Here is a 26,998-nt window from a genome sequence, read left to right as displayed (position 1 = left end):
CTAAGTCCCATACTTTGTAATGCAGTATTTTCCATTCAGACTTTCCAGTAGACTTTATTGTAATTGTCCTTTGTTCACAGTTTTTGGTATTAAGGCTCTTTCCTCTTTCTAAGAGATATGAAGAAAGAATCACTGCTGCCTTATCAGTTGCCCTGTTGAATGGTTTGTACAAGTTATTCTTTGGAAAAGACTTAAAAACTGGAAAGGTGCAGGAGGAGTGAGGCAGGAAGAAGAAACAGGAGGATAATCTGCCTTTCTGTAGGAGTGTCTAGAAGTGTCTACAAGGGTAAAACTTAATATTTTATAAGGCTTTATACTCTTTGCAGTTTCAGCTCAATGTTGTCATGTTTTCCCATGTTGCTGAGAGCTGGAGTGGAAGTGTCTGGAAATGGACAAAAGGAATAAACAATTTTTAGATTTTTAAGAAATAAGGATTTTAGATTCAGGCCAGTTCCAATGATCTTGTGGTGAAGAGAGCTATCTGCAGTTAGGGAGAAGACTGTGGGCACTGTGTGGATCATAACATAGTATTATCACTCTTTTTGTTATTTACTTGCATTTTGTTTTCTCATTTTTTCCCTTTCTGAGCTAGTTTTTCTTGTGCAGCATAATTGTGGAAATATTTATAGAAGAATTGCATATGTTTAATGTATATTGGATTATTTGCCGTCTGGGGGAGAGGCGGTAGGGAGAGGGGAGAAAAAACTTGGAACACAAAGTTTTGCAAGGGTGAATGTTGAAAACTATCTAGGCATATGTTTTGAAAATAAAAAGCTTTAAAAAGAAAAAGAAATAAGGACATTAGAGAATAAAAAATACCTCGTGGTCCACTAACAGATTGATGTGGACCTAGCAATCGAAAAATGTAATGTTCGGGCTAGATTTCAGCAGGTCCTCCAGAAGGGCCTTGGTCACCGGAGGATAGATACCACAAGAATGGACAAGAATAGAGTCCAAAGTCTTTATTGTCTCTTACACAGTCTGATCCAGTCTCAGTCTGACCCAGTCTCATCTGACCTTCAGCCGTCTTGCAGTCTCAACCAGTCTCTTCCCCCTACCCCAGTCTGACTTTTTCCCCAGTTTAAATACCCTTATTATATTTACATCATTACAGTATACTGAATATGTTTGAACTAGAGAACCATTACATCACCATAATAAGTACTAAATATATATGTGAATTAGAAAACCATTATCTCATCAATTCCACTGGGTTAATACCTTGTTTCAAATATACTTCTCCATAGTTCTGGCTCTCTACAGAAAAACATTCTAGTATAGCATTTATCCAAACTCATTTGGCCATAGATTTTTGAGCTTGAAATGTATTAATAGAATCGATAAAAGCAGGTCTGAAGATATAGACTATAGAGAACAGAGTAAGCTTTGGAGAACTCATGACACAAAAGAGAGAAATTATGTCTTATTTTCATATCAAAATTGTTTTATGCAATGTTTTTGATATGTACATATTTTTCACTTACTACATTATAACAAAAATGCTATTTGGAATATTATCTTTTCTAATATCCATATATCAATGTTACCCTTTTGAAGTAGGCCAGATCAGTAGACCTCTTTTTCCTTTCATCTTCAGAAAAGAATTCCACTGCTGCCATTGTCATTTTGATATGTTAGAATGTGTTCACTGTGTAATTATAGCTGAAAATCATATTTAGCTAATAGCCCTTTCTCTTCTGAGCATCCTCAATGACGATTCTCCCCCTTGCCACTGTACTTTATTTTCATCTTTTCTATAGGATAAAGTTCTTACTATAATAGTTTACATTGATGCTTTATATTTTCAGAGGCCTTATATATTACAATCATATAACTCTCATAATGGCACCATTTATAATAATCTTTATCCTCATTTTTTCAGCTGGCAGAATTGAGATGCAGGCTCTTCTGATTCCAAGAGCATCAATCTATCAGCACACTGAAGTTTTTCACTTAGACAAGTCTATAACATTCCAGGAATCTTTAACCCTAATGCCCTGTTCTCTCATCTTTTATCTGTAGTAGTGAGGCAGTGAGGATCCTGAAAAAAGTTGTGTCCTTAAGTTCAGAAGACAACCTGGGCTCAATTCCTTATTCTCTTGTGACAGTATACAAATCATTTTTTTTTTCTGAGCTTTAAATTTTGAGTCTAAGATGCTAACAAATGTTGTTTGATTCCAAATCCTTTGTTCTTTTCACAATATGCCATGCTGCCTCTGTTTCCAAGGATAAGAAATTTACCATTATTGCCCTTTCTTTAAGCTAGTCACTCAATCCAGAAGCAGTTATTAATAAGTTATTATAAGCTGTGCACTGTATTTAGATACAAATTCAGAAGTTAAATTGTTCCTCCCCAAAGGAGCTTATGTTAATTAAACCAGGGCCACAACAATACTTAGTTGTCTGCAAAATAGATTCAAGGTGATTGAAGGACTAGTAACAACTGTTAATTCTTAATACGTGAGAGTTAAGATTGGTTTTTTTTCCTCCTCTCTTTGTATTTTCAGTGCTTAGCTCAGTACCCAGTATATAGAATATAATAAATGCTAATTGACTGACTCAAGGATCAGGAAAGTATATAGAAGGTGGTGCTTGAGCTGAATCTAGAAGGATTCTAATCACTCTCTGCTAGTGAAGTTTGTTATATCTCCTACTTTTAGGGTAGCTAGTTGGTGCAGTAGATAGGAGTGCCTGCGCTCCTATCAAGAAGACCTGAGTTCAAATATGGCCTTAGATGATACTAGCTGTTTGACCCTGGCCAAGTCACTTAACTCTTTGTCTCAGTTTTTTTTCATCTGTAAAATGAGTTAGAAAAAGAAATGGCAAACCACTCCAGTATTTTTTTTTTTTTGCAGAAAACCCCAAATGGGATCACAAAGAGTCAGACATGACTGAAATGACTGAACAATAAAAAGAGATTCTAAGGTGTGGAAATGAATAAGAAAATGCATTCTAGACATAAGGACAGCCAGTTCAACAGCACAGAGCCAGGAAATGAAGTAAGAAGGCAATATCTTGACTAGGACTATAGGTTGCAAGGGTCATAGGGGGCACAATGGAGAGGGATGTGTAATGTGATTGAAAAATAAGATTAGCACGTTTCCAGAGAACATGATGGATATCTTTTAAGTGTGTGAGAGGGATATTGTGTTTGAGAGACATTAGAATTACTCTATTTAGCACTCTTCAGGGCAGAGCTAGGAGCCAAGGGTGAAGTTGTAAAGAGGCAGATACAGGCTTGATGTCAAGGAAAATTTGCTAACAATGAAAAATTGTCTGAATGCGGAATAGAAATGGGTTTTTGGTTTTTAGAAGCCTTTAAGCAAAGGCTAGACGATCACTTGTTGTTTATATTATATAAGTGGATTTCTTTCAGGTTTGGGTTGGACATTTAGTAGCCCTTTGGGCCACTCAGGCCTCCTTCTGATCCTCAAATTCTGTGCTGCTTCCTTCCCAAATTTGGGAAAAACCATACCTTTATAACTCTGCCTTTGTTTTTTTTTTTTTTCTTAGTACAATAATTTAAATTTTTCTCAGTTGATAAAACCAAACCAGATTAAAATTGTTAAATTTTTATTAAAATGTTTTTATCAGATAAGTAATAAAATAATGGAATATATAGATATTTATTTGCTTATTTTATTTTTTATTTTTATTTTCTCCAGTTACATGTAAAACAACATTTATTTATTTTTGGTTATGCATGTACATTATTTTTTTATATATTTCCATATGAATCATGATGAGAGAGAAAAATCAGAAAAAAAGGAGAAAAAAAAACAAAAAAAAAACTTAGCAGGTATTGATTTACATTCAGTCTTCATAATTTTACTCTGGATGCGGGTGGTGTTTTCTATCCAGTTTATTGGGATTGCCTTGGATCATTGAACTTTTGAGGAGAACTAAATCTGTTATAGTTGATCATCACCATGTACAATATTTTCCTGGTTCTGCTTGTTTCACTCAGCACAGTTCATGTAAATTTTGCCAACGGTTTCTAAAATCGGCCTATTCATCATTTTTTTTTTTAATAGAACAATAAGAACAATTACATTCCATTCATGTTCTATACCATAAGTTAATTCATCCATTCCCCAATTGATGGACATCTACTCATTTCCTAATTCTTTGCCTACACAGAAAGAGCTGCTACAAACATTTTTTTCACACGTGAGTCCTTTTCCCTGTTTTATTTCTTTGGGATACAGACCCAGTAGTCTGTCATTGCTTTTTTGACATTATTGTCTGAAAGGAAAGGAAAGAAATGGTACCTATAGGATACTTTGTATAAGAGGAAAATACTAAGGTGATAACTTAAGGTAGATGATGACCTACCAATTTCTCATTACCCTAAGATAATTGTTATATTAGGGAAGTGACTTCTGGTCTAGATTTCCACTTAAACAGGGGAGCAGTGAGATGTTTGTCCTATACTAAAGCAATGTATTGTTATTTTAGAGGAGCAGCTGCATTTAGAGTTAAGTTGTGAAATTTATCAGCTTTGTGACTATGGGAAAGTCATTTAACATTCTCATTTACAAAATGAGAATAATAAAACACTCTTTTTTAGTTCTGGATATGTAATCTCATTTGTGTGAGCATAGATATCCAGAAGTTCAAATAACAACTCATCTATAGCTATATGCCCCTTTTTTTCTATGCAATTCTTATGTGTGTCCTTCTATAAATCCTTCATAGAGGATCTCTCTAACCAATGTGTTAGTATTGTTATCCAATGGGAAATAATTCTTTAAAAATCTGAGCTTGGTTTGTGTCCTTTACACTTAAAAACCTATGTATACCTTCTCTGTAATCATAGGGAAATTTCCATGGGTACCGCAGATGGACAAGTGTTGTCTTCCTTGTTGTCTCCTCCCCAGTGTCCTGAACGCCTCTCAGATTCAGAAAATGAAGAACCTTCCCAGGGCAAGATGACACATCGTTCGGCATTTGTTTCCAAGAGCAGCGTTTACTCCTTAGCTTTCCTGGCAGGGTAAGAGACCATTCTAAATTCAGTCTGAATCTGTTTATTTGGGGAACAGGGGTGGGGGTGGGCAGGCAAAAGGAACATGGGAAAAACTGTTGCAAGCTTTAGAAATGTGGGGAAGAAGAGGGGAGAACTTTCAGAGGAAATAAAATGAGAATGTACCAGGTTTTTAAAAATGAAAAATTAAAAGTAAAATTCTTTGTGGAATTGTGCTTGATATTAGGACCAAAGAAAAGCTTTGTTAGCCTGACACTATATGCTTCCATTCTTCTTTTGGTAAGAAGGAAAGAGCAAATTGTATGGATTCTCCTAATTCTTCCCATCACCCTTTTCACATCCCTGCTATGTAACAATAAAATGGGTTGTCTCTAGAAGAAAGTTTTTGAGCAGGACAACTGCTTGGTTAGGAATGTTATACACGGAATTAATGCATTGGTTGGGAAAATGGACTATTTGGTCACAAAGGTCTTTTCCAGTGTTAAGATTCCCTCATTCTAAGAATGTCAGCTTTTGGTTATACATTGTATGGATTTTCTACTTTATAGATAATGTGTCATCAATGCTTAATACAAGTAAGTTTTCCCTCATCTACCCCATTTCCCTTCTTCTGCCTCCTCCCAGGATGCTTCTAGGCCATCTCTCATGCCATTCAGTTTGTATGGTTTCAGAACATAGTGATTAATGTTATATAAATCAGGTGTTACTATGTCAGAGGTTGGATTTGATTCTGAAGTCAGCTTTCCATCTATTATGCCATGCTGCCAATTATTAGCATTATAATTATTAGCATTATAATTCACAGATTAACTAAAAAAGAATTTGATGATGATGATGATGGTGGTGGTGGTGATGATGGTGATGGTGATGGTGATGGTGGTGGTGGTGGTGGTGGTGATGATGATGATAAACTACCAAAGTTTCTTCCTAGTCAGTCAACAACTATGTATTAAATACTTGCTGTGATCCAGATGCTAGTTTTGTGTTTCATATGCTTCATAGTCCCTGGTAGTTTAGCTTGTTGTTGGTATTTTAGCAATAGCTCTGTTCTGTGAACTGAGGCTTTATTAGAATAGAATAGAGGAATGGGAAAGTTGTTTTCTAATGTCTGAAGTATCATCATGATGGCACAATGGTAGCAGTATTTTGGCTTGGTAAAAGGAAGGAACTCTATTACTATAAATACCAAAGTAGATTCTTGATGTTCTCTTGTCAAGGAGACTGTATTCCTATACAAGATGAAGGGTTAGACTAGATGATCTCTATGGCCCTTTCCCATCCTGAGATTCTGTGATTTTTATAAACTATGAAGAATGAGAAAATGGGGCAATGGTATTAAGTCAGGAAAAATGTCAAGTTCAATTATAAACATATTTTAATTTTCAGTGACCATGAGACTTTGAAGAGGCAGTTCTTTGTAGCCTATTCCAGTGAAATACTTACCAAGCTCATGTCACAGAACCACGTCCTGTATTCTCTGGAGGAAACAGAGATAAGACTCAAAGCCTATCCTCATGATTTAGTAAGATGAATAAGACACATAAATAACTGTAATAAAAATTAGGAATGTGATCATAGCAAGGAGATGTATAAGTGAAGTGATATGAAAGTTCAGAGAAGGCATTAGCTTACTAAGGAATACACACATGCAGATATATATATCCATGCCTATTAGCCTTGTATGTAGAAAAACAATAAACTCTCAAAAGAAAAATAGTAGAAAACAGACATAGAAAAGAATAGGGGAGAGATGAGTTACGAGCAAAATATATTCCAGCTTTGGAGGATAGATAGTGAAGAGTAGTAGTGAGTTAAAAGGAAAAAAAGAAAGGTATTAAAACTGTTAATAGTGCCTGGGAAAAGGGGATAGAAGGACTTTAGAGCAAAAATAGATCACCTCATTAATGTTAAAGCAAATTTTCTCACTACCCTTTCCTTTATAAAGACTATATGGAGGATAAAGAGAAGAAAATATGAGGATGAGTTGGAGGAAAACATAAAATAAACATAACTATCATTGTGAATGAGATTAACTCACCAATAAAATGGATGAGGACAAAAAGATGGATTAGAAAGCAGGGTCCAATAATGTGTTGTTTATAAGAAGCTCACTTAAAATACTGCAGTAATAATGGTGATTTCAGCCAAGGCAAAACAAAACAAAACAAAACAAAACATGATTAGGTAAACAGAGAAACTACAGTAAACTTAATGTCATTTTAGACAGTGAATTAATGTTAATTGATTACATATCAAAATAACTTAAGATCTAAATACTTAAAGGAGACAGTTGATTTATAGGAAGAAGTAAGAAAGTAATACTTTAATAGTTGTAGATCTCAGCATACATCTTTCATACTTAAAGCTAACAAACTTAAAGATAATTGATAGATCTCTGGCAGTTTCATTGAGGGAATAAAAGGAGCTGCTCATGTCATCTTTCCAAAAGTTAACTCTGTTTAGGGCATAAAAACTTCACATAAAATATAGAATAATGGAACAATGAAGCATATCCTCAACTCCTCACTATCACCCTTTGTTAACCATTCTGTTGCTTAGGCCTTTTGATTTCACATCTGCAGTGGTTTTTTTTAATACTCTTCCTTCTCTTCTGTGACACTGTCATCACTATGATGCAGTTTGTCATCACCTCATACTGGGACTATTGCAATTACCTGCATGTGAAGCCTCAAATCTGTATCTGGCTCCAATCCATTCTCCATTCAGTTGCCAAAGTTATTTTCTTAAAGCTTGGGTCTGACCAGGTTACAGTGTCACCTTCAAATACAAATACAAAATCCTATCTTTGGCATTCAAACACTTTTATAACTTAGCCACCTCTTACCTTTCTAGTCTTCTTATAAGTTATGCCCCACTAGGTACTCTTCAATCCAGTGATACCTCTTTGCTGTTTCACAAATAAGACACTCACTCCCTTGGCTTAGAGTTTTCCCTCTACCATGACTTTGGAATCCTGTCCCTTTTCATCTTCACCTAATGCTTTCCTGACTTCCTGTTAGTTCTAACTAGAATCTCTTTTACCAGAAGCCTTTCCCAACCTCCTTTATTCTAGTGCCTTTCCTATATTATTTCCTACTCATCCTGCATATAACTCATTTGTACATAGTTGTTTGCTTGTTTTCCACTAGAATGTGAGATCTGGGACTATCCTTTGCTTCATTTTGTATCCCCAGTGCTTAGCACAAAATCTGATGTTTATTAAGCATTATTGCCTATTGACTGACATCTTTTAGTGGATGGAATGGATTGGAATCCAATGGAATAAAACCATTCCAACAATGGAATAAAAATTGTATTTATTAAAAAAACCTTTAAAGAAATTAATCATAATGGATATATAGTTAAAAGGGAAAAAAAGCATTAAATTAGTAAATAAAACTTTTTTAAAAACAAAATGTATTGAGATAAACTGCCAGGCAGCTATAATCTGATTTTTAGAAAAGAGAAAAAAGAAACTGCTAGTATCAAAAAATAACAAATGAAGGTGAAAAATAAAAGAAATTATCAAATTATGCTTAATTCTATGATAACAAAATGAATAATTTAGATGAAAGGTATAAATACTTAAATATCTCAATTAATAAAACAGTTGGAAATTAAACCAATTTTAGGAAAAGGCATTGAAGAAATAAATAGTAAATTAACTCTTGAAGAAAAAAAGCTCAGGAATAAATGAATTCACAAATGAACTTTATCAAAAGAAAAATTATTTCCATTTTTACATAAATTATAAAAATACGAAAAGAAGACTCTTAACAAATTCCTTTTCCTTCCTCCCCCAAATGGTCTTCCTACCTAAGCCAGGAAGGGAGAGACAATTCAGAAAAAGAAAACTCTGGGTCAAGGGAATTTTTTATGTAAGAGTAGGCATGATAAAAGACAAAAATGTTAGGTATTTAACAGAAATTGAAGAGTTAATTAAGAAGAGGTACACAAAAGAACTAATAAAAAAAAAATTTTTTTTTAACACTACTGAAAACGATGATAATGTGGTTATTGATGTAGATCTAGACATCCTGGAGAATGAAGTCAAGCAGGCCTTAGGAAGGCTTTGCTAATAGTGGAAGTAATGGAATTCCAGCTGAGCTATTTAAAATCCTAAAAGATGATGATAAAGGCAGATTGGTTAGTCGTCTTTTGCTTTCAAAGAGGACCAAAATGACATCATTATATTAGAGTCCAGTTACAGTGTGTCTGACTGTGGATGGTCAGACTGATATGAGCTCTGAATGCTCTGCCTCAGATGGGGCACAAATAATCCCTATGAACATTTGGGCTGGTTTCTCTGACTTTGAACATGTGGCATTTCTTCTGAGCTAATTCATTTCTGCTTTGCTCATAGAGCACAGTACCTTTTCTGATGAGGTCACGCTGTGCTAGGTGGTCCTGTGCCAGTGTCTCCCATGTCATATAATCAATTCTAAAGTTCTTAAGAGAGATCTTGAGGGTGTCCTTGTATCACTTTTTCTGACCATCTTACCCTGTGTGAGTTTTTCATAAGATAATCTTTTTGACAAGTATATATTTGGCATCTGAACATTGTGGCCAGCCCAACAGAGTTGTGCTCTCTGCAGTAGAGTTGGAATGCTTGACAATTTATTTCATAAAAGGACCTCAGTGTCTGGTATTTTTTTCCTGCCAGGTGATCTTCAGAATCTTCTTAAGACAATTCAAATAGAAGCGATTCAGTTTCCTGGCATAGCACTGGTATACTGTCCAGGTTTCATAGGCATACAATAATGAGATCAACACATTGGCTCTGTAGACTCAGTTTAATAGTCTTAATTCCTCTCTTCTCCTATACTTTCCTTCGGAGCCTCTCAAACACTGAGCTACCTCTGGCAATGTGTGTGTCAATCCCATTATCAGTGGGGACATTCCTGGAAAGTATACCACCACAGCATTCAGAACTCACCATCTGCTCTAATTGATGGATCCACATATGGATGATGAGGCTAGCTGGTAGAGGACCTGTGTTTTCTTGGTATTGTTAGGTCAAAATTAGCACAGTGGAGGATAGAAGGGTCTGACACGTTATAGTATATTGCATTATGAGGATCTGGATAGGACTGAATACCAACAATGGGTCAGTATCCCTAATGATTATTATGGAGGCATTCTGTTAAAAATAACTACTTAATATATATTTAGGAATCTAATCTAGACATATATGGGGAACTATACAAATCACAACTATAAAACTCTGAAATTTCAAATCTGAATAACTGATGAAATATTCATTCATTGCTCATGGGAAGCCCAGGTCAATATAATTATTATCTAAATTAATTTCTTTAGTATATTACCAGTCAAACTAACAAAGGATCATTTCAGGCAAAAAATACTGAGATTCATCTGGAGAAGCAAAAGGTCAAGAATCTCAAAACAAATAATAAAAAAAGGTGAGAAGGGCCCTACTAGTCCCAGGGGTTAAACTCTACTATGAAGTAGTTGTCAGAACAAGTTAACACTGGTTAAAAATTTTAAAAGTTGATCAGTGAACAAATTAGTAAAATAGATTAGTGGATTTAGAAACAAGCAAACATAGTAGCACAGTGTTCCATAAACCCAAAGATCCAAGTACTGGAATAAGAGCTATTTAATTGACAAAAATGCTGGGAAAACTGGAAAGCAATCCAACAAAAACTAGGTTTAGATCGGTATCTCACAACATTTTCCAACACAAGCTCTAAATGAATATGACTTAGAGATAAAAGATCACATCAAAAAATCAATTAAAGAAACAGAGATGGAAATGCCTTTTGCATCTATAAGTGGATAAAAAATTCGTGACCAAATGGTAAAGAGAATCATATAAAATAAAATGAGCAGGATTTATTTTTTGGAGAGGGGTAATCTTTGCTGCAAGGTTTTCAAGAAATATAAGTAACTGATTCAACTATTTAAAAAGAAAAATAATTAACCAAATAGTAAGCAATCAAAGGATATGAATAAAGAAAGAAATTTAAACTACCAACAGCTATGGGGGAAAATGCTTTAAATGTAATAAATAGAAAAATGTAAAATAAAGGAACTTAATGACGTTAAGTTAATGGGTATCCATCTGATACCCATCAAATTGGCAATGATGACAAAAAGGGGCAGCTGTTACAAGGATTGTAGAAAGAGGGGCACATTAATTCATTATTAATGGGAGTTGTGAATTGGTCAGCCTTTTGGGAAAGCAGTTTGAATCTAACCCCAAAATACAGATTTTTTTGACCCAGCAATACCATTACAGACTTGCACCTGAAAGAGGAAAAAGACCCGTCTGAAAAAAATTTGTTCTCAACAGCTTTATTTCTTTTTAGAGAGCTAAAAATGAAGAGGATGCCCATCAGTTGTGCAATGGCTGAACAAATTTCGGTATATAAATATAGTGGTGGAACATTATTATACTGTAAAAAATTATGTGGATCAAGTGATTTCAGAGAAACTTGGTAATGAAGTAATGTAAACAAAGTGAGCAGAATTAGAATAATTATACAATAACAACATTGTGAAGATAATTTCTAAAGTTTTAAAAACTTGGTCAGTAATATATTCATATATAATTAAGACCACCAAAAATGAAATATGTTATCTACTCCCTGACAGAAAGGTGATAAAATTAAAATGTACAATTTATGTTGGGAGTTTTTCTTAACTATGCATTTTTGTTTTTAATTCCTCTACATCCCCCAACTTAAGGGAAAGAGTTAGAAGGGAGAGAATAGGGTTAGCAATATTAAGGTTAAAAAATAAAAGATTATTGAAGTATTTCTAAAAATGCTTGAGAAATAAAGAGAAAAGCTCAGAAATGATCTGGACAGTTTTGAAAATAACATTAATTTGTTACATATAGGAGATTTGCAGTTTAAAAAAATCTCCTTTTTCTCCATTCCCCCACTCTAGGCAATTTTTACTGACTGTGTCCCCCATGTCTGGAATCCTTTATGTCCTCATCTCTTCCCCCTGACTTCTCTGAAGACCCAGCTAAGCCCCAACTTCTGCAAGAATCCTTTTTCAGTTCCCCTTAATTTTAGTGCCTCCCCTCTGCTGATCATCTCCTCATAGCTTGCTGGTTTTGAGTTGTTTGCCTGTTTTCTCCCCCCATTAAACTGTGAATTTTTTGATATCAGGGACTACTTTTTACTTCTTTGCATCATCTCCAGTGTTTGCTTAGCACAAGTCCTGGAACATTAGATGATTAATTAATGTTTATTGATCGACTTTCTGCTCTGCTTTATAAGTGGAAATGCTGATTTTATTTGGTGTTTGTGAAGTTCAAAATTTTTAAAAAATTTCTTTGTGAGGCAGTTGGGATTAAGTGATTTGCTCAGGGTCACACAGCTAGGATGTGTTAAGTATCTAACTAAGGTCAGGTCTAACTGATTTCAGGGGCAGTGCTCCATCTAGCTGCCCCAAAGTTCAGAATTTTAACAAAAATGTAAAAAGAAAAAAAAAAATGTAAGAGAGCTAGATTGCAGAAACTCGTGAATTCTGAACTAAGGTAAAGGAAAAAGAGGATTAAAAAGAAGATGAGAGTCCAAGAGAAAAGATGCAGCCAGCAGTCCTATGTCCAGATATTTGATTTGAGCTGGATGTCAGAGGTTAAATGAGCCTGGTATGTTCTTTTTGATTCTATAGAGTGAAATTAGGAGTAGTGGGGAGAAATCAGAGGAGACAGGCTTCAGTTCAGTGAAATAGTTTGCCAAATAATGCTTGGAAAGAGCCCTGGTTTTAGATGCAGAGGACCTAGATTGGAATCCTAGCTTTGCTCTTTTTCACCTGTGTAACTTTGGGAAGGTCACTCAGATTCTTGGGACTTTTTCTTCTCTTAACTAAGGTTCAAATGAACTTGGTCCTTTCTGATTCCAAATCTTATGATTTCAGGTAAAAACTGTTAGAGCAGTCTCACAAAAATAATGATTATATCCTCATTGGAAATGTTTAAGTAGAGACCAAAGAATTACTTGTCACTAATATTATAGTAGAGATTTATACACTAGCCAAAGGATTGGAATAGATTTTTCTTTAAGTCTTTATTTTAAAAATTTCTTCCAACTCTGAGATTCTTTCAAATGCACATTGGCTTATATAGATCTTTAAGATCTCCTTTCTGATGATTTTTGTTTTAAAGATAGAAGTCCAGTGTGTTATATTCCTATCCATATATATAAATGTTCACAGTGGGAACCCTTTGCTATGTGCTTTGAACATTAAGTACCACAGCCCCAGCTTTATGTTTTTGGCATCCACCCCCTCTTCTCATTGTTTGTGACTCAGACACATTATTGTGGTTGTGGGTATTTTTAGTTCAACCAGACATCCCTGAAACCATTTAGTCTCCTGACTGGAAATTTCAGCCAATCACTTTTCAGAGAATGCTGGGGGGGTGGGGGGGTGGGGGGTGTTGTTTTGTTTTTTGGGGTTTTTTTTCATATTTACTGCTCTATTACATGTTTAGCATGGAAACCAGGCAGCTGGCAAGGCCTGCCCCAAAGCTTTAAAGATCAGCAGTTGAAGGAAGAAAAGCATTCCTTTTTGGTTCTCAGGAATTTTGCAGAAGACAAGACTACAGCCTCCCTATACTAGTCCTCCTAAAGTGAGCCATGGTAACTCCAGTATTGTCTAAAAATCCTATAATTTAGAAGTAAAATATTGGTGAAATAAGGCATTCATGATTTCATATCTCTTGTCTCCATAGAAATGCTATCAATTAATACCTTTCCTCTAAGTGATACATAGTAAGTTCTTCTCTTCCTACCCTCCTCCCTCAATCCTCTTAAAGGTTAAATATTTACCACTCTGTCAGCTGAGTTGGAATCAATCATAGAATGTTAGAGCTTCTTAGAAAGAACCTTATAAAGTAGATGTCAATTTAGTGAGTGCTCCAGGAGCTGTTTTGGATTCTAGGGTTACAAATATAGATTGATGCAGGCCCTTATCTTGAAGGGAATCATCAAATATGGGAATTTTAGAGCATCATCTCTTAGAGTTGTAAGGGACCTAAAAGTGTCAGAAGAAAGAACTGGGATTGTGGAAAATGTTAGCCGTCCTCTGTCTCTGAGCTCATGAGTCAACGATTTAGGAGATTATCTAATCAAACTCTTATTTTACAGATGAGCACTCCTAAATGCCTCTAAAAGGTTAAGCAACCTGACCAAATTCTCAAGGCTTGTTAGTGGTTTCCAGATGCTAACTTGTAGTATAACAGCTCACTACCTTTACTTAAACTCCCTAGGCTTTGTTCTAATTTGTAGGGAGTGAATTGGCTTCTAAGATTTTCCCAGATGCATTCACTTGGGAGAACCTAAAGCTTAATTGTTAGTATGGCTTCCAAAGTTGAGGGCATTTAGAACATAGAGAACTGGACTTTGGCTAGGGGATATAGCTCAAACCTCAACCTTAAATAGTTTTGTGACCATGGCTATGTTATTTAACTTCTCTGAGTCTTAATTTCCTCATCTGTAAAGTTGAGGCATGTTACATGATTTCAATTACAGGTAAGAATAACATTTTGTAATCCTAAAGTATTATTCAAATAGGAGCTGACAGCAGTAGTAGTAGTAGTCTAAACCAGTGGTCCTCAAATTTTTGTTCTCAATATCTTTATCCTATTAAAAATGATTGAGGATCTGTCCAAAGAGTTTTTGTTTATATGGTTTAGTTATAGATATTGATCACATTAAAAATAAAAGCTAATTATGAATTTGTAGACTATCTGAAAGGATTTCAGAGATTCCCAGGATGCTCTGGATCAGACTTTGAGAACCACTGGTCTAAATAGTACCAGCAGCAGCAGCAGCAACAGCAGTATCCTTGAAAGTAATATCCTGTTAAACTAGTGACAGTTTTTTTTTCCCTCTGTTAATCCTCAGTCAGCCAAATGTCGGATTATGTATTGCACTAAGTCTCTGGCTGCCTTTTCTTTTGTCACTCTGTGCATTTCTAGGCCACCCAAATCAATATCTCAAGGAATGAAAAAAAAATGTCATTATTAGTCTAATTAAAGTCTGGAATCAACCATAGGCAGAATAAACAAAAGATGGCAAGGGGTGATGGTAATACCCACCTCTTGCCTGAATAAGTTCCTTTACTATAAACCATTGCTCTTTGTCACATGCTACCTTTGAATTCAACAAATATTCAGTAGCAAACAAATTATTGCATTTAAGGCAAAAGGAAGGAGAGAGTTGTTTAAAACCAGTGTGGCTCCACAGGAAATACTGAGACTTTTATAGAAGATGGAAGGGCAGAGACAGACCATAGACAGTATGTTCCAAAAAGGAGCACATGAGCCTGTAAGAGCAATGTCAGAAGCCTCAGAACCCACATTGAGATGAGTTTGGTAAGGAATGCTCAAGATGATACAAGAGCATTGGTGGGGGAGGAAAGAAACAGCAGAAGCAGAGAGTGGCATGATGTATGGAATGAAAGAAAAAAAATAAGGCATATGAGAAGACAGTAAGAGGAAAAGCTCATCTTTCAACCTCAGGCCAAGACAAAACTGTGTCCCAGGGCACTGAAAGAACTGACAGATGCTGAACTATTTTATCTGTCATCATTGAAAGAGGAGAGTAGGAAAGGTGTTGTATGGCCAGAGAAAGGCAAATGTCCCAAATTTCAAAAAAAGCAATAGCAAAATATAGTAATAGAGCTAAATTTTGATTCTTGGGAAAATTCTAAAATTATCTTTCTTTTCAAACTCACCCCTTTTCCAAACTTTTCCTAATACTATTGAGATTATTTCAGTCACTTCATATCCTCACCTTTTCTCTCCTACTCTCTGTATTAAATCTGTTGCTAAATCTTGTTTCTGCCTTCCTAACATCTCTTGTATATGTCACCTATCTCCACTTACATAGATTCCACCTTGGTGATGACTCTCATTATCTCATTCCTTTGTTCAGTCCTTGCCTTTTTTTTTTTTTTTTTTTTTTTTTTTTGATCTCTTGCCTCATAGTGATTCTTCATTTCTACTCATCTGTCAAAGTGATTTTTCTAAAGTTCAGTTCTGACCATATTACCTGCCCCAAACCTGTTTACAATTAAATCCTTCTAATTTTTCCAGTCCTCTTATGCTTTACTTCTTTCTATGTACTTTAAGATCCAGTAGCATCTACATTCATGCTGGGTTTTTTTTTTTTTTTTGCGGGGGGGGAGGGTTGGTTTGTTTGTGATTTTTTGCACATAACACTCCCATCTTCTGTCTCTGTGCCTTTTCCCTTGCTATCCCTCAAAGTGGAACGTTTTTCCTCCTCACCTCCACTTTTTGACATCCTTCAAAGCCTAGTTCATATTCTGTTATCTGCAGTAGGCCTTTCTCATTGCTAGTGCTTTCTACCTGAGGTTATCTTTCATTTACACAGATTTTGTGTGTATTATGCATGTATTTAGTTGTTTTTGAGTTGTTTCCCTTTAGAACATGAATGCTCCTTGAGAACAAGAGCAGCATATTGGAGTACACTGCTGTTGGAATACATGGGAGCCACCTGACAGTGGCTCCTGGAGATCCAACCTAGACCTGAAGAATCCTTTTGTGAGAGGAGGAAACAAGGAGACTGAGAGGCAGTTGCTGTTCTCTGACCTCTCTAACTGACAGGCCGTTGCATTATCTGACTTCTCTCCTCTTCCCTCTGCCTCCAGTTTATCTCATTCCCAGTCTACAACAGCTGTGTCAGCAAAGGCTATCCTGCAACTCCTTCAGATGGCTCTGATCTACATCTGTGGAGGCTCTCAGAGAATTGACCTGTCCAAAGGCCTCTCAGTCTCCTTGTATCATCCTCTCACAAAAGGAGATCCCTTCAGGTCTGGGTTGTATCTCCAGGAAATACTGTCAGGTGGCTCCCATGTATTCCAACAGCAGCAGTTTTTTTTCTTTCTGCCTTCCTCGATAATTTAGTACAATATTTAGTATAGTCTCTGGCACATAGTGAGACCATTTGTAAATGTTTGTTGAATGACAGACTATAAAGTAATGGTTTATTTCTTACTGGACGTTTTCAAGTAGACTCTATGGACCACCTTAGTGATGATATCAAGAGAACCATTCATTAGGAATTGATTGGATCCCAAAGAGATCTTAAAGAAGGGAAAGGGACCTGTATGTGTAAGAATGTTTGTGGCAGCCCTTTTTGTAGTGACTAGAAACTGGAAATTGACTGGATGCCCATAGATTGGAGAATGGTGGAATAAATTGTGGTATATAAATGTTATGGAATATTATTGTTCAGAGAAATGACCAACAGGATGATTTCAGAAAGGCCTGGAGGGACCTACATGAACTGATGCTGAGTGAAATGAGCAGGACCAGGAGATCATTATATACTTCAACAATAATACTAGATGATGATCAATTCTGATGGACATGGCTCTCTTCAACAATGAGATGAACCAAATCAGTTCCACTTGTTCAATAATGAAGCGAACCATCTACACCCAGCAAAAGAACTATGGGAAATGAGTGTGGACCACAACATAGCATTTCCACTCCTTCTGTTGTTGTTTGCTTGCATTTTTGTTTTCCTTCTAAGGTTATTTTTTACCCTATTTCTAAATTCATTTTTTCTTGTGCAACAAGATAACTACATAAATATGTATACATATATTGCATTTAACATGTATTGGTCTACCTGCCATCTAGGGGAGGGATGGGGGAAGGAGAGGAAAAGTTGGAACATAAGATTTTGCAAAGGTCAATGCTGAAAAATATTACCCATGCATATGTCTTGTATATAAAAAGATATAATAATTTAAAAAAAATAAAAAGGAAAAAAGGAACTGATTGGGCTATTTGTTTTCTGAGATTCCTTAGAACAGTGAAAACCTTATTCTGTGGATAAGGTTTAGTGCCTTCTCTGTACAGAATTTTGGACTTGGTTTCAAGGAAGGTAGAAAGATAAGGAAGTATGCTCTAGTCTGCATTCAAATTAATTAGTTCTCTCTATAAAGAGAGGTCCCTTTGGAATTCTGTTGGATCATCATCTTGATTTGACTAGCTAAATCTTTCTCAGTTGATCATCATTACATTATTGTTTTTATTGTGAACAGTGTTGTCATGGTTCTTCACTTTGCATTAATTCATTATAAGTCTTCCCAGGTTTTTCTGAAATCATCCTCATCATAGTCATATTCTATCACAGTCACATGTCACAACTTATTCAGTCACTCCACTCGATTTCCAATTCTTTGCCACCACAAAAAACAAAGGCTACTTAGAAATATTTTGATCTTAAAAAGTGCAGATCATTTCTTATCCTCACTATTCAGTAAATTCCAGTGAATCCCTCTTACCTCCAGAGTCAAATATGTACTCTGTTTGATATTCAAATACTTCATAACCTGGCCTTTCCTACCTTTCCATTCTTAACACTTTTTCTCAACACTAGTCAGTCCAGTGACACTGACTTCCAAACTGATCCTATCAGCAGATATTCTGTCTTATGATTGTAGCCATTTTCACTGACTGGCCCCCTTGCCCAAAATACTCTCCCACCTCATCACCACTTTCTGGTTTCGCTGGCTACTCTCAATTGGGTGAGGGAGGGAGAGGGAGAAGGAGAATGGGAGAGATGTCAGAGAATCTTATTTATGTATTTGTTTGCATTTTGTCTCCCCCATTAGTTTCTTAGGAGTAAGGAACTGGTTTTGATGTTTCTGGGGTTTTTTTTGGGGGGGAAGAGGGGGTTGTTTGTTTTTTGTCTTCCTTTGAATCCCCAGGACTAAGCACCGTCTCTGGCATTTAAGTATGCTATGCTTTAGAGTATGTGACCTACTCAGAGATTTTGTGGTTCTAATGTGAAGGTTGAGAAAGATCTCATGATTGCTGGTTCAGTTGGAAGAATGAGAGTTTGATTTAGGATGTTTCTTGAGAGTCCTTTGGCATTATTTGATCTTGTAATGCTAATTTAAAAGGAAATAATTGCACCAATTTTCCATGATACCCAGTGTATGTTGCCAATAATTTCATTCTAACTGAAGCGTTCATTCTTCATTGGTAGATGGTTTAAAAGAGCTAGAGGGGGCTTAGAAAAATCATCCAGTATTATCATCTGAAGCTTCAAGTGATGTCCATTTTATAGACAAGGAAACTGAGCCCCAAAAGTGACTTTTCCAAGATCCCAGAACTGGGATTAGAACTTTGTTTTTTCCAGTCTATTATCCTTCCTGTCTCTTTTAATCTCCTTCCAAAACAGATTCTTACTCTTCTAATTTACCCAGTCTATTAACGGCTATATATACTATTTTTAGTTATGTTACTGTTATTTTCACTTTTTTTTCCTTTAGAAACCTGAACTCCAGAGTGGAGAGGAGCCAGAGTTGTAATGACACAGCCCAGGACAGAGCAAAAAGCAGAATTCGATCAGTTCCCACCAATAAAGCAAAGGTACTACTTTGAGAGGTGTCAGGGAATACACTTCCTGTCCCACTACATTTTTTTAAAAAACAGAGGTCCCTTCTGGATATAACTGTTAATTTGCTTTCTCTTTTGAAAGAATGTAGCAACTAAAATCTATTTAAGTATGACCTTTTCTAGGTAGACTGGAAAAAGAGAGAACATATTTTGGTCCTACTAGCTTTGGTGGGGATCCCAACAGAGAACTGAGGAAAACACAGTGAGTCTGATGGACTGAAATATAGGTGAAATTAGTACCAGTTGATGAATATTTGTTAAAATTTTAATAGGTATTTTCATCATTTAAGCAATTTGAAAAAGAGGACACAAGAGTCTCCAAGTCTGTTGTCCTCTAGAAAAAAAGGCAACATTGTTTATAAGTGCTACGTGACTTCCATAGTAGGTATAAATTTATTCCTTTACCTTCCAGTTCCACTAAATAAGCATTTCAGTTTTCTTCACTGTTTCCAGATATGTTATATTTTTGTTATATCTTAAGTCTTATTAACATAGTATGTCTTCTATGCCTTCTTTAACCTCCTTGTGGTACCTTCATCTCCGAACCCTTTGAAGAACTGCCATTCTGGGGTTTCTATCACTTTCCATCTAACTTTCTTTCATGCAGATTTCAGAATTCTGTGGTTCTGTTCTCCTCCTTAATAACACTAATGATCTTAAAGCAGGAGAAGAACCAGAGGAAAGTAGATCATTATCTCTCCATTTCAGAATCTTTTGTCATCAATATTTTTCTTATAGTTTCTTACACTTACAGTTTAGCTTCCACAGTCCTCTTAAAATATATTCAGAATTCCTTAGAAATCCTAACTTCAGATTGGGAAATTCCCTTCTGAACTAGACTTGCAAATGAGAAGGGCATACAAAGCCATTTGGTGCTACTTCTGCTTACCCTGCTAAATCCAGAAGTAGACTATGTGAGTAAAAGTTGAGGGATGGCTCACAGGTATTCAGTGCTGGAATGGTGTAGTTCAGTAGAAATAACATTGATTCTGGAGTCAGAGGACCTGGTCCAAATCCTACCTCTGATAATGGTGTGATTAAATATCTTCAGCTTCATGGACCTCAGCCTCTTCAGTTGTAAAATAAGGGGTTGGACTACATGATTCATGAGGTTCCTATGTATATGATCCCATGAGCCCACACATACATATATACAAACACACCTACATGTATATACAGGTATAGCCGTGTGTATTTGTGCATGTGTATGTATACATATATGTGTATGCATACACATACGTCCATACATACAAATGACTTAATAGTTATAGAGCCAGAATGATTCATTTAAACCCTTTCAACATGGAAATTAAGACAGTCTATCAAGTTCATACTGGTAGTAAGTGTCACAGGTAGAAAAGACCTTGTACATTAACAAATGAGTTCACTAGAGACAGGCCAGAGTGAGTGGGATGAAAGGAGTTTAAACTGAGGCCAAAGAGTAGGATGAGGCCATGGTAGGGATGTAGAAGCAGAATGAAAGGAGATCATTAATGATGGAAGATCATTAGCCGTATAGAGAGAACTTAATGAGGGCTGGGCAGTAGGGAGAGCAGTGTGAAGAGACAAATGAACAGGTCAAGTCTAGTGTGAGGATAGGGTGACCAAAAACCATGAAAGGGGGAAATATAGGAAAGAACATAGATGGAAGAAGCAGGATGTGAGAAGAAAAGATCACATAGAAGAAACAAAAGAAGGGGGAGCCAGAAGGTAGGTGACCACCTAACAACTGATGTCCAACATCTAGTATCAGGTCCCAGTTAAATTGAGCTCCTTGGGACCACAACAGTTAATCAGAGGTCATCTATTCCTCCTCTCCTCTAGGAGGATTCTCTAGGTCCCATAGAGAGGAGAATATCTATTACTATCCATTGATCAAGAGACTGGAATTAGTAGTCTTCAGAGTTTCTCAAGATATATTTTGATATAGGATTCTTAACCTGAGGACTGTAAACTTAAAACAAACATGTCTTCAGAGTTTCTCAAGATATATTTTGATATAGGATTCTTAACCTGAGGACTGTAAACTTAAAACAAACATACCTAACATTTTTATTTTGACATGTTTGTATTTTATTTGTATATAATGACGTGTATTTCCATATGATTCATTTCTTTTGTAATTCCATATAGTTTTATTTAACTCATTTGAAGACATATAAACAAATATTCCTGTGGAGAAAGGGTCCATAGGCTTTATCAGATTGCCTAAAGAGTCCATGACACAAAAAAGAGTAAGGTTAAAAACCTCTTTAAATTTTTTTTTTTAAGTACATATGCCTTTTCTAGTCACAAACATGAACTTAAAAAATCTTCTCATCTTATTTTTAGGTCACAGCAGTGACTCCAGCCTCCAACCCCATTGTTGGTGTTCTCTTATCAACTCAAAACAACCGATGCCTCTCAGCCCCTGACCTGACTGTGGAAAAACGTCTACCATTCAGCTCCCTTTCATCCTTGTCCTCCTTGCATAAGCCAGAGCGATCTATTAGTCCTGAGAGCAATGACAGCATTTCGGAAGAACTGAATCATTTCAAGCCCATTGTCTGCTCACCATGTACCCCTCCTAAGAGACTCCCTGATGGCAGAGTCCTCAGCCCACTGATCATCAAATCAACACCCAGAAATTTGACCAGAACCTTGCAGAAGCAGACCTCTTATGAGGCTAGCCCACGGATCCTCAAGAAGTGGGAGCAAATCTTCCAGGAGCGGCAGATCAAGAAGACCCTTTCGAAAGCAACTCTCACTTCCATGCCTTCTGAAACAGGGGAAGACTTTCTCCTTCCGGAAGTTGTCCATTCCAGCAAGGAGCAACCAGGGCTGGCTTTACATGTGAGACTCTTCAGTGAGCAAGTAAGCGCAGATCCTCCAACACTTGTCATCCCAGAGCCTGAATATTTTCCCTCAATTAGTCAAGCAAAGGTAGAGAGGGGAATTGGTAAGAAGAGCAGTGCCAAGATCCTGTTGGAAAACGACTATTCCTTGGAATCTAAAGGGAGACCAAATGGAGCCATTTTGGACAGTCAGGGATTTGAAGGATCTGAAACAAGCACAGACTCTGACCTAGACAAATCATGGATGAGCACTGATATGAAAGTCAACACAAGGAAAATTATGGCTATAAATACAGCACTGCCTGAGAACAATACACTTGGTGTAGTTCTCAAAACCACAAAAAAGCAGCTGAAGAAACTGAACCATTTTGAGCTGCCTAATGGCACCTGTGATATGGTAGAAACTATCAGTGACGCGCCACTCCCTTCCTTGCGCCGTGGCCGGAAAAGGCACTGTAAGACCAAGCACTTAGAGCAGAATGGCTCCTTTAAGAAACTAAGACAAAGTGTGGGGGAGTTGGGCCTGACCTCTGGGGACCCAGTGTTTCAGGAGATGGAGCAGAAGTTACAGCAGGAAGAAGAAGATCGGCAACTGGCCCTTCAGCTCCAGCACATGTTTGACAATGAGAGTAGGACAGTGAGCAGGCGGAAAGGAGGTGTGGATCAGTATCTCTTACGGTCCAACAGCACTACAGGTGCCAAGTAGTACTTATGAACAATGTTGCCTTTTTCTTAGAGGCCAATAGGTTCAATCAGAGATTCTTGACTCCACGTTTTTGGTTAGGTTGAATGTTAAAAACATCTTTGATTATGGATTTGAGTTAGGGCCTTATAGTCATAGTCAGAGGGATTTCCTGTCCCTGCCCTTATTCCATGATCAAGTCCTTTCAAGTAGGAAACCTTCTATACTGTAAATAGTTTAGAGGGTCTTTGGGGCCAAAGCTGGCAAGGCCAGGTTGGTCAGAGCCTTGGGCTGGCCATTATCAGGAGCCTGTGGCTAGTTTGCAATTCCTCCCCTTCCACATGCCCCCTAATTTCTCCCTCTCTCTCTCCCCCCTTCCTCCACTCCATCCCTTCTTCCTTTCTCTCTCTTCCTTCCTTTCCCCTTCCCCATCTTCCTCCTCTCTTAAAAATGAAGAAAATGAGTTAGGTTTGTGGAAACACTATAGACTAGACCACCTAACCTTTTTCATCCTGGCTTTGTTTAAACCAACCTTGCAGATAGAATGAATGGTGTTCTGAATAATTAATTGATAATATTTCTATTTGACCTTGAAATTCATAATTTAAAATTCCCTTCACTCCTGAGTCTTTTCCTTCCTTCTCCTCATCCCCGCAAATATTTCCTTCTAATTGTGTTGGCTCTGGCTAATTCTAAAATATCAGTAGCACACTTTTTTTAAGCACTACTATATACAGAACATTGTCTTTTGGCTAAGGAGGATACACAATTTAGATAGATGGTCCTTATCCCTCGATGACCTTATAATCATGTAAGGGCAGGATAAAATGAAATTGTATTCCCTTTACATATAAATTGGTAATTTCATAATATCTAAGGAGCAGCAAAGATTAACTAAGAATCATTCACAATTTTAAGCATTGAGAGTTACTATGAAAAATATACTGGCCTCACAGCCTTTCTAAACTCCAGTATTACCCATTTATAAGTTTGAGAGCCATTCTCAGTGACTTCATGGCACTTGGTTCTCTGCAAGGTTGATTTAACTTTTAAATAAGAATCCTGGGTCAAAGTCAGACAATGATATTTATTGAGCACTTATTGTGAACTGTTGAAACAAAGAAGTTGATTAGTCTATAACCAAGAATTCTGATGTTTGTGACCCCTTAGGGGTCTGTTTTCCTCTGGAGCACTGTACTGCATCTCCTCCCTCATAGGAGCTGGTATTTTTGCCTTTCCAGGCTCACCCAAGCTTAGGGATTAATGTGTTCTTTCAGATCATCTCAGAGGACTTTGTTTTTCTTATATACATACAAGGTGTGACTTCTAAGTAATTTTATTGATGTTTTTAAAATGACCGTGTCCAGACAAGTCTTTATCCTCTTAAAAAATAATTCCTTTGGAATGCTGACATTGTTCAATATTTTCTGGATCTCTCTTTTTTTTGGAAATTGCCTTCAGGATCTTCAAGATCCCATCCCACTCCTCCAATGGTTGCCATATCTTAATTCTTTGAGAGTGGATTTTATCTTTGGAAATAGTTAAAAGTCATATACAAATCTGGTAAATAAAGTGGGTGGCCAAGTTGCATAATCACATATGTTTAGGCTACATATAAAGTATTACTGGAAAGAAATGAGGTATGTTTTTGAGAGGCTTGAAAATTAGCTCTTAAAGTCTCAAGTTGTGGCAATTTCATTGGAATTAGTGTATAGCTTTCCAAAGGAATCAGGTTGAAGGACATAATTCATTTGGATGGCTAAGTTCTAGTAGAGTAGCAGTTGGGTTTCTTTTTAATCAGTTTTATTACTTTATAGTCACGCTTTGTATGATCTAAGTCCAACTAGTTACTAGTGACATGATGCCTTTTTAAAGACTACCTGAGCAAGTGTCTATATTGAAATAGTTAGAAGTGGTCTAAAAAGGACAGAAAAGTTGGCCCTTCTATCTTCCCTCACAATCCCCACTCCCAATACACACATATACTTAAAAAAAGCCATCAGTTACTGCCATTAGTATACTTCCAGTCTGCCATTTGTAAGTATTAATGGAAGGTTAACTCTGTTGGTAGCAGCAAAGACACACTTATTTTTCCGTTTTATCACTTCTTTCTATATGTCCAAAAATCTGAAAACACTTTTCAGTTGGGACTCACTTTTGTTTAAAAAAAAAAAAAGAGAAAAAACTAAAAAGATAAACAGAAAATATTTTTAATAGATAAAGCTATATATTTTCAATATTTCCCTAAATCGACACTCATTTTTAGAAATCTCATAGCAATGACAACAGATGATAGTTTTGACTATAGTTAGCAAAGCTATTTCCTATTAATGAATGCCTCAGGCCCTGGTGTGGTCTCCCAGTCTGGTACTTAGAATGGCATCAGCCATCAACGGTTTGGGAAAATAAAACTGCTGAGGAAAGTTTCCCACATGTAAGTAGAGTGGTATCACTTGAGGGACCGATTATATTCCCTATATTTGCTTGGCTTTTGGGGGGAGGGGAGGGAGTGGGAATATGGGAAGAACAAAATAATCAGAGACCCTGTCTCAGTATTGTCTGTATTTTACATTGTTCTCCACCTTAAAAAAAAAAAAAATCTCCTTGGAAGCTGAAGCTTGAACTATTATATTATATTATATTCTCAAACTTGCCCCTCATTCACTTGACTGGTTTATTGTGTATTTGCATCGTAATTGAGTTGCTGGCCCGAACTCTCCTTTAAGAAAATGAAAAACCAGACAGAAGATGGGGAACTTTGTGAACCAGAAATGAAAAAAATACACTTCAACAGGAATCTTTTTCACAAGTCAGCAAGGCTCAACTCATCATGCAAGTTTTCCTCAGCCGTTAACTCTGCTCCTGATTGGGAGTAGGGAAAGATTTTGATTAGAAGTCCAGAAAACCTGAGACTTGCAGAAGGTGCCTCACTGGCCCAAACTGGGAAGATACTTGGGGAGAGTGCCCATGACCTGTTGATTGTATATGTTGGAAGAAGTCATTTAGGGCCCTGTTGGGCTGTCATTGAATCAGGCATTTATGTGTTCTGTCACTGGTCCGTTCTTTGGTCTCTCCACTTTTTCTTTCCCTAAGCCAGGCAGGCAGACCTTTAAGAAGCAGCTTTATTTTCTTCATACCCTGAGAGGAAACATTCTTGATATATGCCATCTCCAGATGTATGTTAATTGGACCCAAAGGAAAAATGCCCTTCTTTGATTATAGCTGCTTAATTGTTGTCTAATTAAATCCCAATGACTAAGACAGAAAGCCTGGGTGACCAAGTAATGACTGAAGGTTATACTCTTCAGCTTTTGAATGTATTTGTGACCAGAGAGTTTTTGGATCATCTTACAGGAAAGCCCATTCTTTCATAGGAGTGATCCTGAATGGGTCAGTAAGGACATTATATAGCGCTTTGCACATAGTGGGTGCACAATAAATATTTGCTTTGATTTTATTTGGAAACGTCTCTTGTGGTATAAGTGTTTTTCTCAGTAAAAAAAAAAAAAAAATGGAATTTTTCTAAAGATGACTAAAGGTATTATCCAGCTGCTGAGAATTACTCTATTTACAGGTTGATTGGCTTCCAGAAATGGAGCAATAAGATGGCAGCTGCCAGTAAACTCAGTTACATTGAATTACATAAGCACACTGACCCATATGGGAGGAGCTATCATGATACAGCTATTGAGAATCTACAGAGTGACATGGCTACTAGCTACCTGTGGTTATAATCTGAGATGTAATTGAAAGACAATCCCAGAGTTAAGCATTTTCAGAGTTTTACATGTTCAGGTTGCCATATGGACTGAGATGGCAAGGGAGGGAGAACAGCATGTTGTTAACGTCATTGGTTTGTACTCTGTTACCACATACTGGATCAAAGGCAAGGCTTTAAAATAGCTTCCATAGCAACAGTGATGTCCCATTCTTTTCATTGTCATTTGAATTTATGTAACTCTCATTTCTTCCTGTGACATCCAACTGCAAGAAATTAGACTTATTGTATGTCATCCCTAGAAAGTGAAAATATCCAAAGGAGAAGACATCATTAGTTTTTATAGGTCATCATAGATAAC

At 36.6% G+C, this 26,998-nt stretch overlaps 1 protein-coding gene and 2 long non-coding RNA genes across 4 annotated transcripts in view; 1 reads left to right on the top strand and 2 right to left on the bottom strand.

Moving 5' to 3' along the window:
• Positions 1-4,912, bottom strand: part of LOC116422589 — a 53,562-nt gene extending 48,650 nt beyond the window's left edge. Inside the window, exon 1 of the long non-coding RNA XR_004233246.1 lies at positions 4,803-4,912. This is a non-coding gene — a long non-coding RNA (uncharacterized LOC116422589). The remainder of the gene's footprint in view (positions 1-4,802) is intronic.
• RNF169 (ring finger protein 169) overlaps positions 1-26,376 on the top strand; it is an 83,469-nt gene extending 57,093 nt beyond the window's left edge. For both annotated transcript variants that reach the window (XM_031961401.1, XM_031961400.1), the window contains 3 exons: positions 4,881-4,993; positions 19,277-19,376; positions 21,735-26,376. In XM_031961401.1, coding sequence (XP_031817261.1) covers positions 4,881-4,993; positions 19,277-19,376; positions 21,735-22,943 — 1,422 coding nt within the window. In that variant the 3' untranslated portion in view covers positions 22,944-26,376. The remainder of the gene's footprint in view (positions 1-4,880; positions 4,994-19,276; positions 19,377-21,734) is intronic.
• On the bottom strand, positions 4,907-7,535 carry LOC116422588. The gene is made up of 3 exons (XR_004233245.1): positions 7,307-7,535; positions 7,023-7,104; positions 4,907-4,985 (listed from the first exon to the last, which is right to left on the bottom strand). It is a non-coding gene; the product is annotated as an uncharacterized LOC116422588 (long non-coding RNA).
• Positions 26,377-26,998: the final 622 nt, after the last annotated feature.

Source organism: Sarcophilus harrisii, chromosome 3, assembly GCF_902635505.1.
Source record: "Sarcophilus harrisii chromosome 3, mSarHar1.11, whole genome shotgun sequence".
In the NCBI taxonomy this organism is placed as follows: Eukaryota; Metazoa; Chordata; class Mammalia; order Dasyuromorphia; family Dasyuridae; genus Sarcophilus; species Sarcophilus harrisii.
This window is presented reverse-complemented; position numbering and strand designations above follow the sequence as displayed.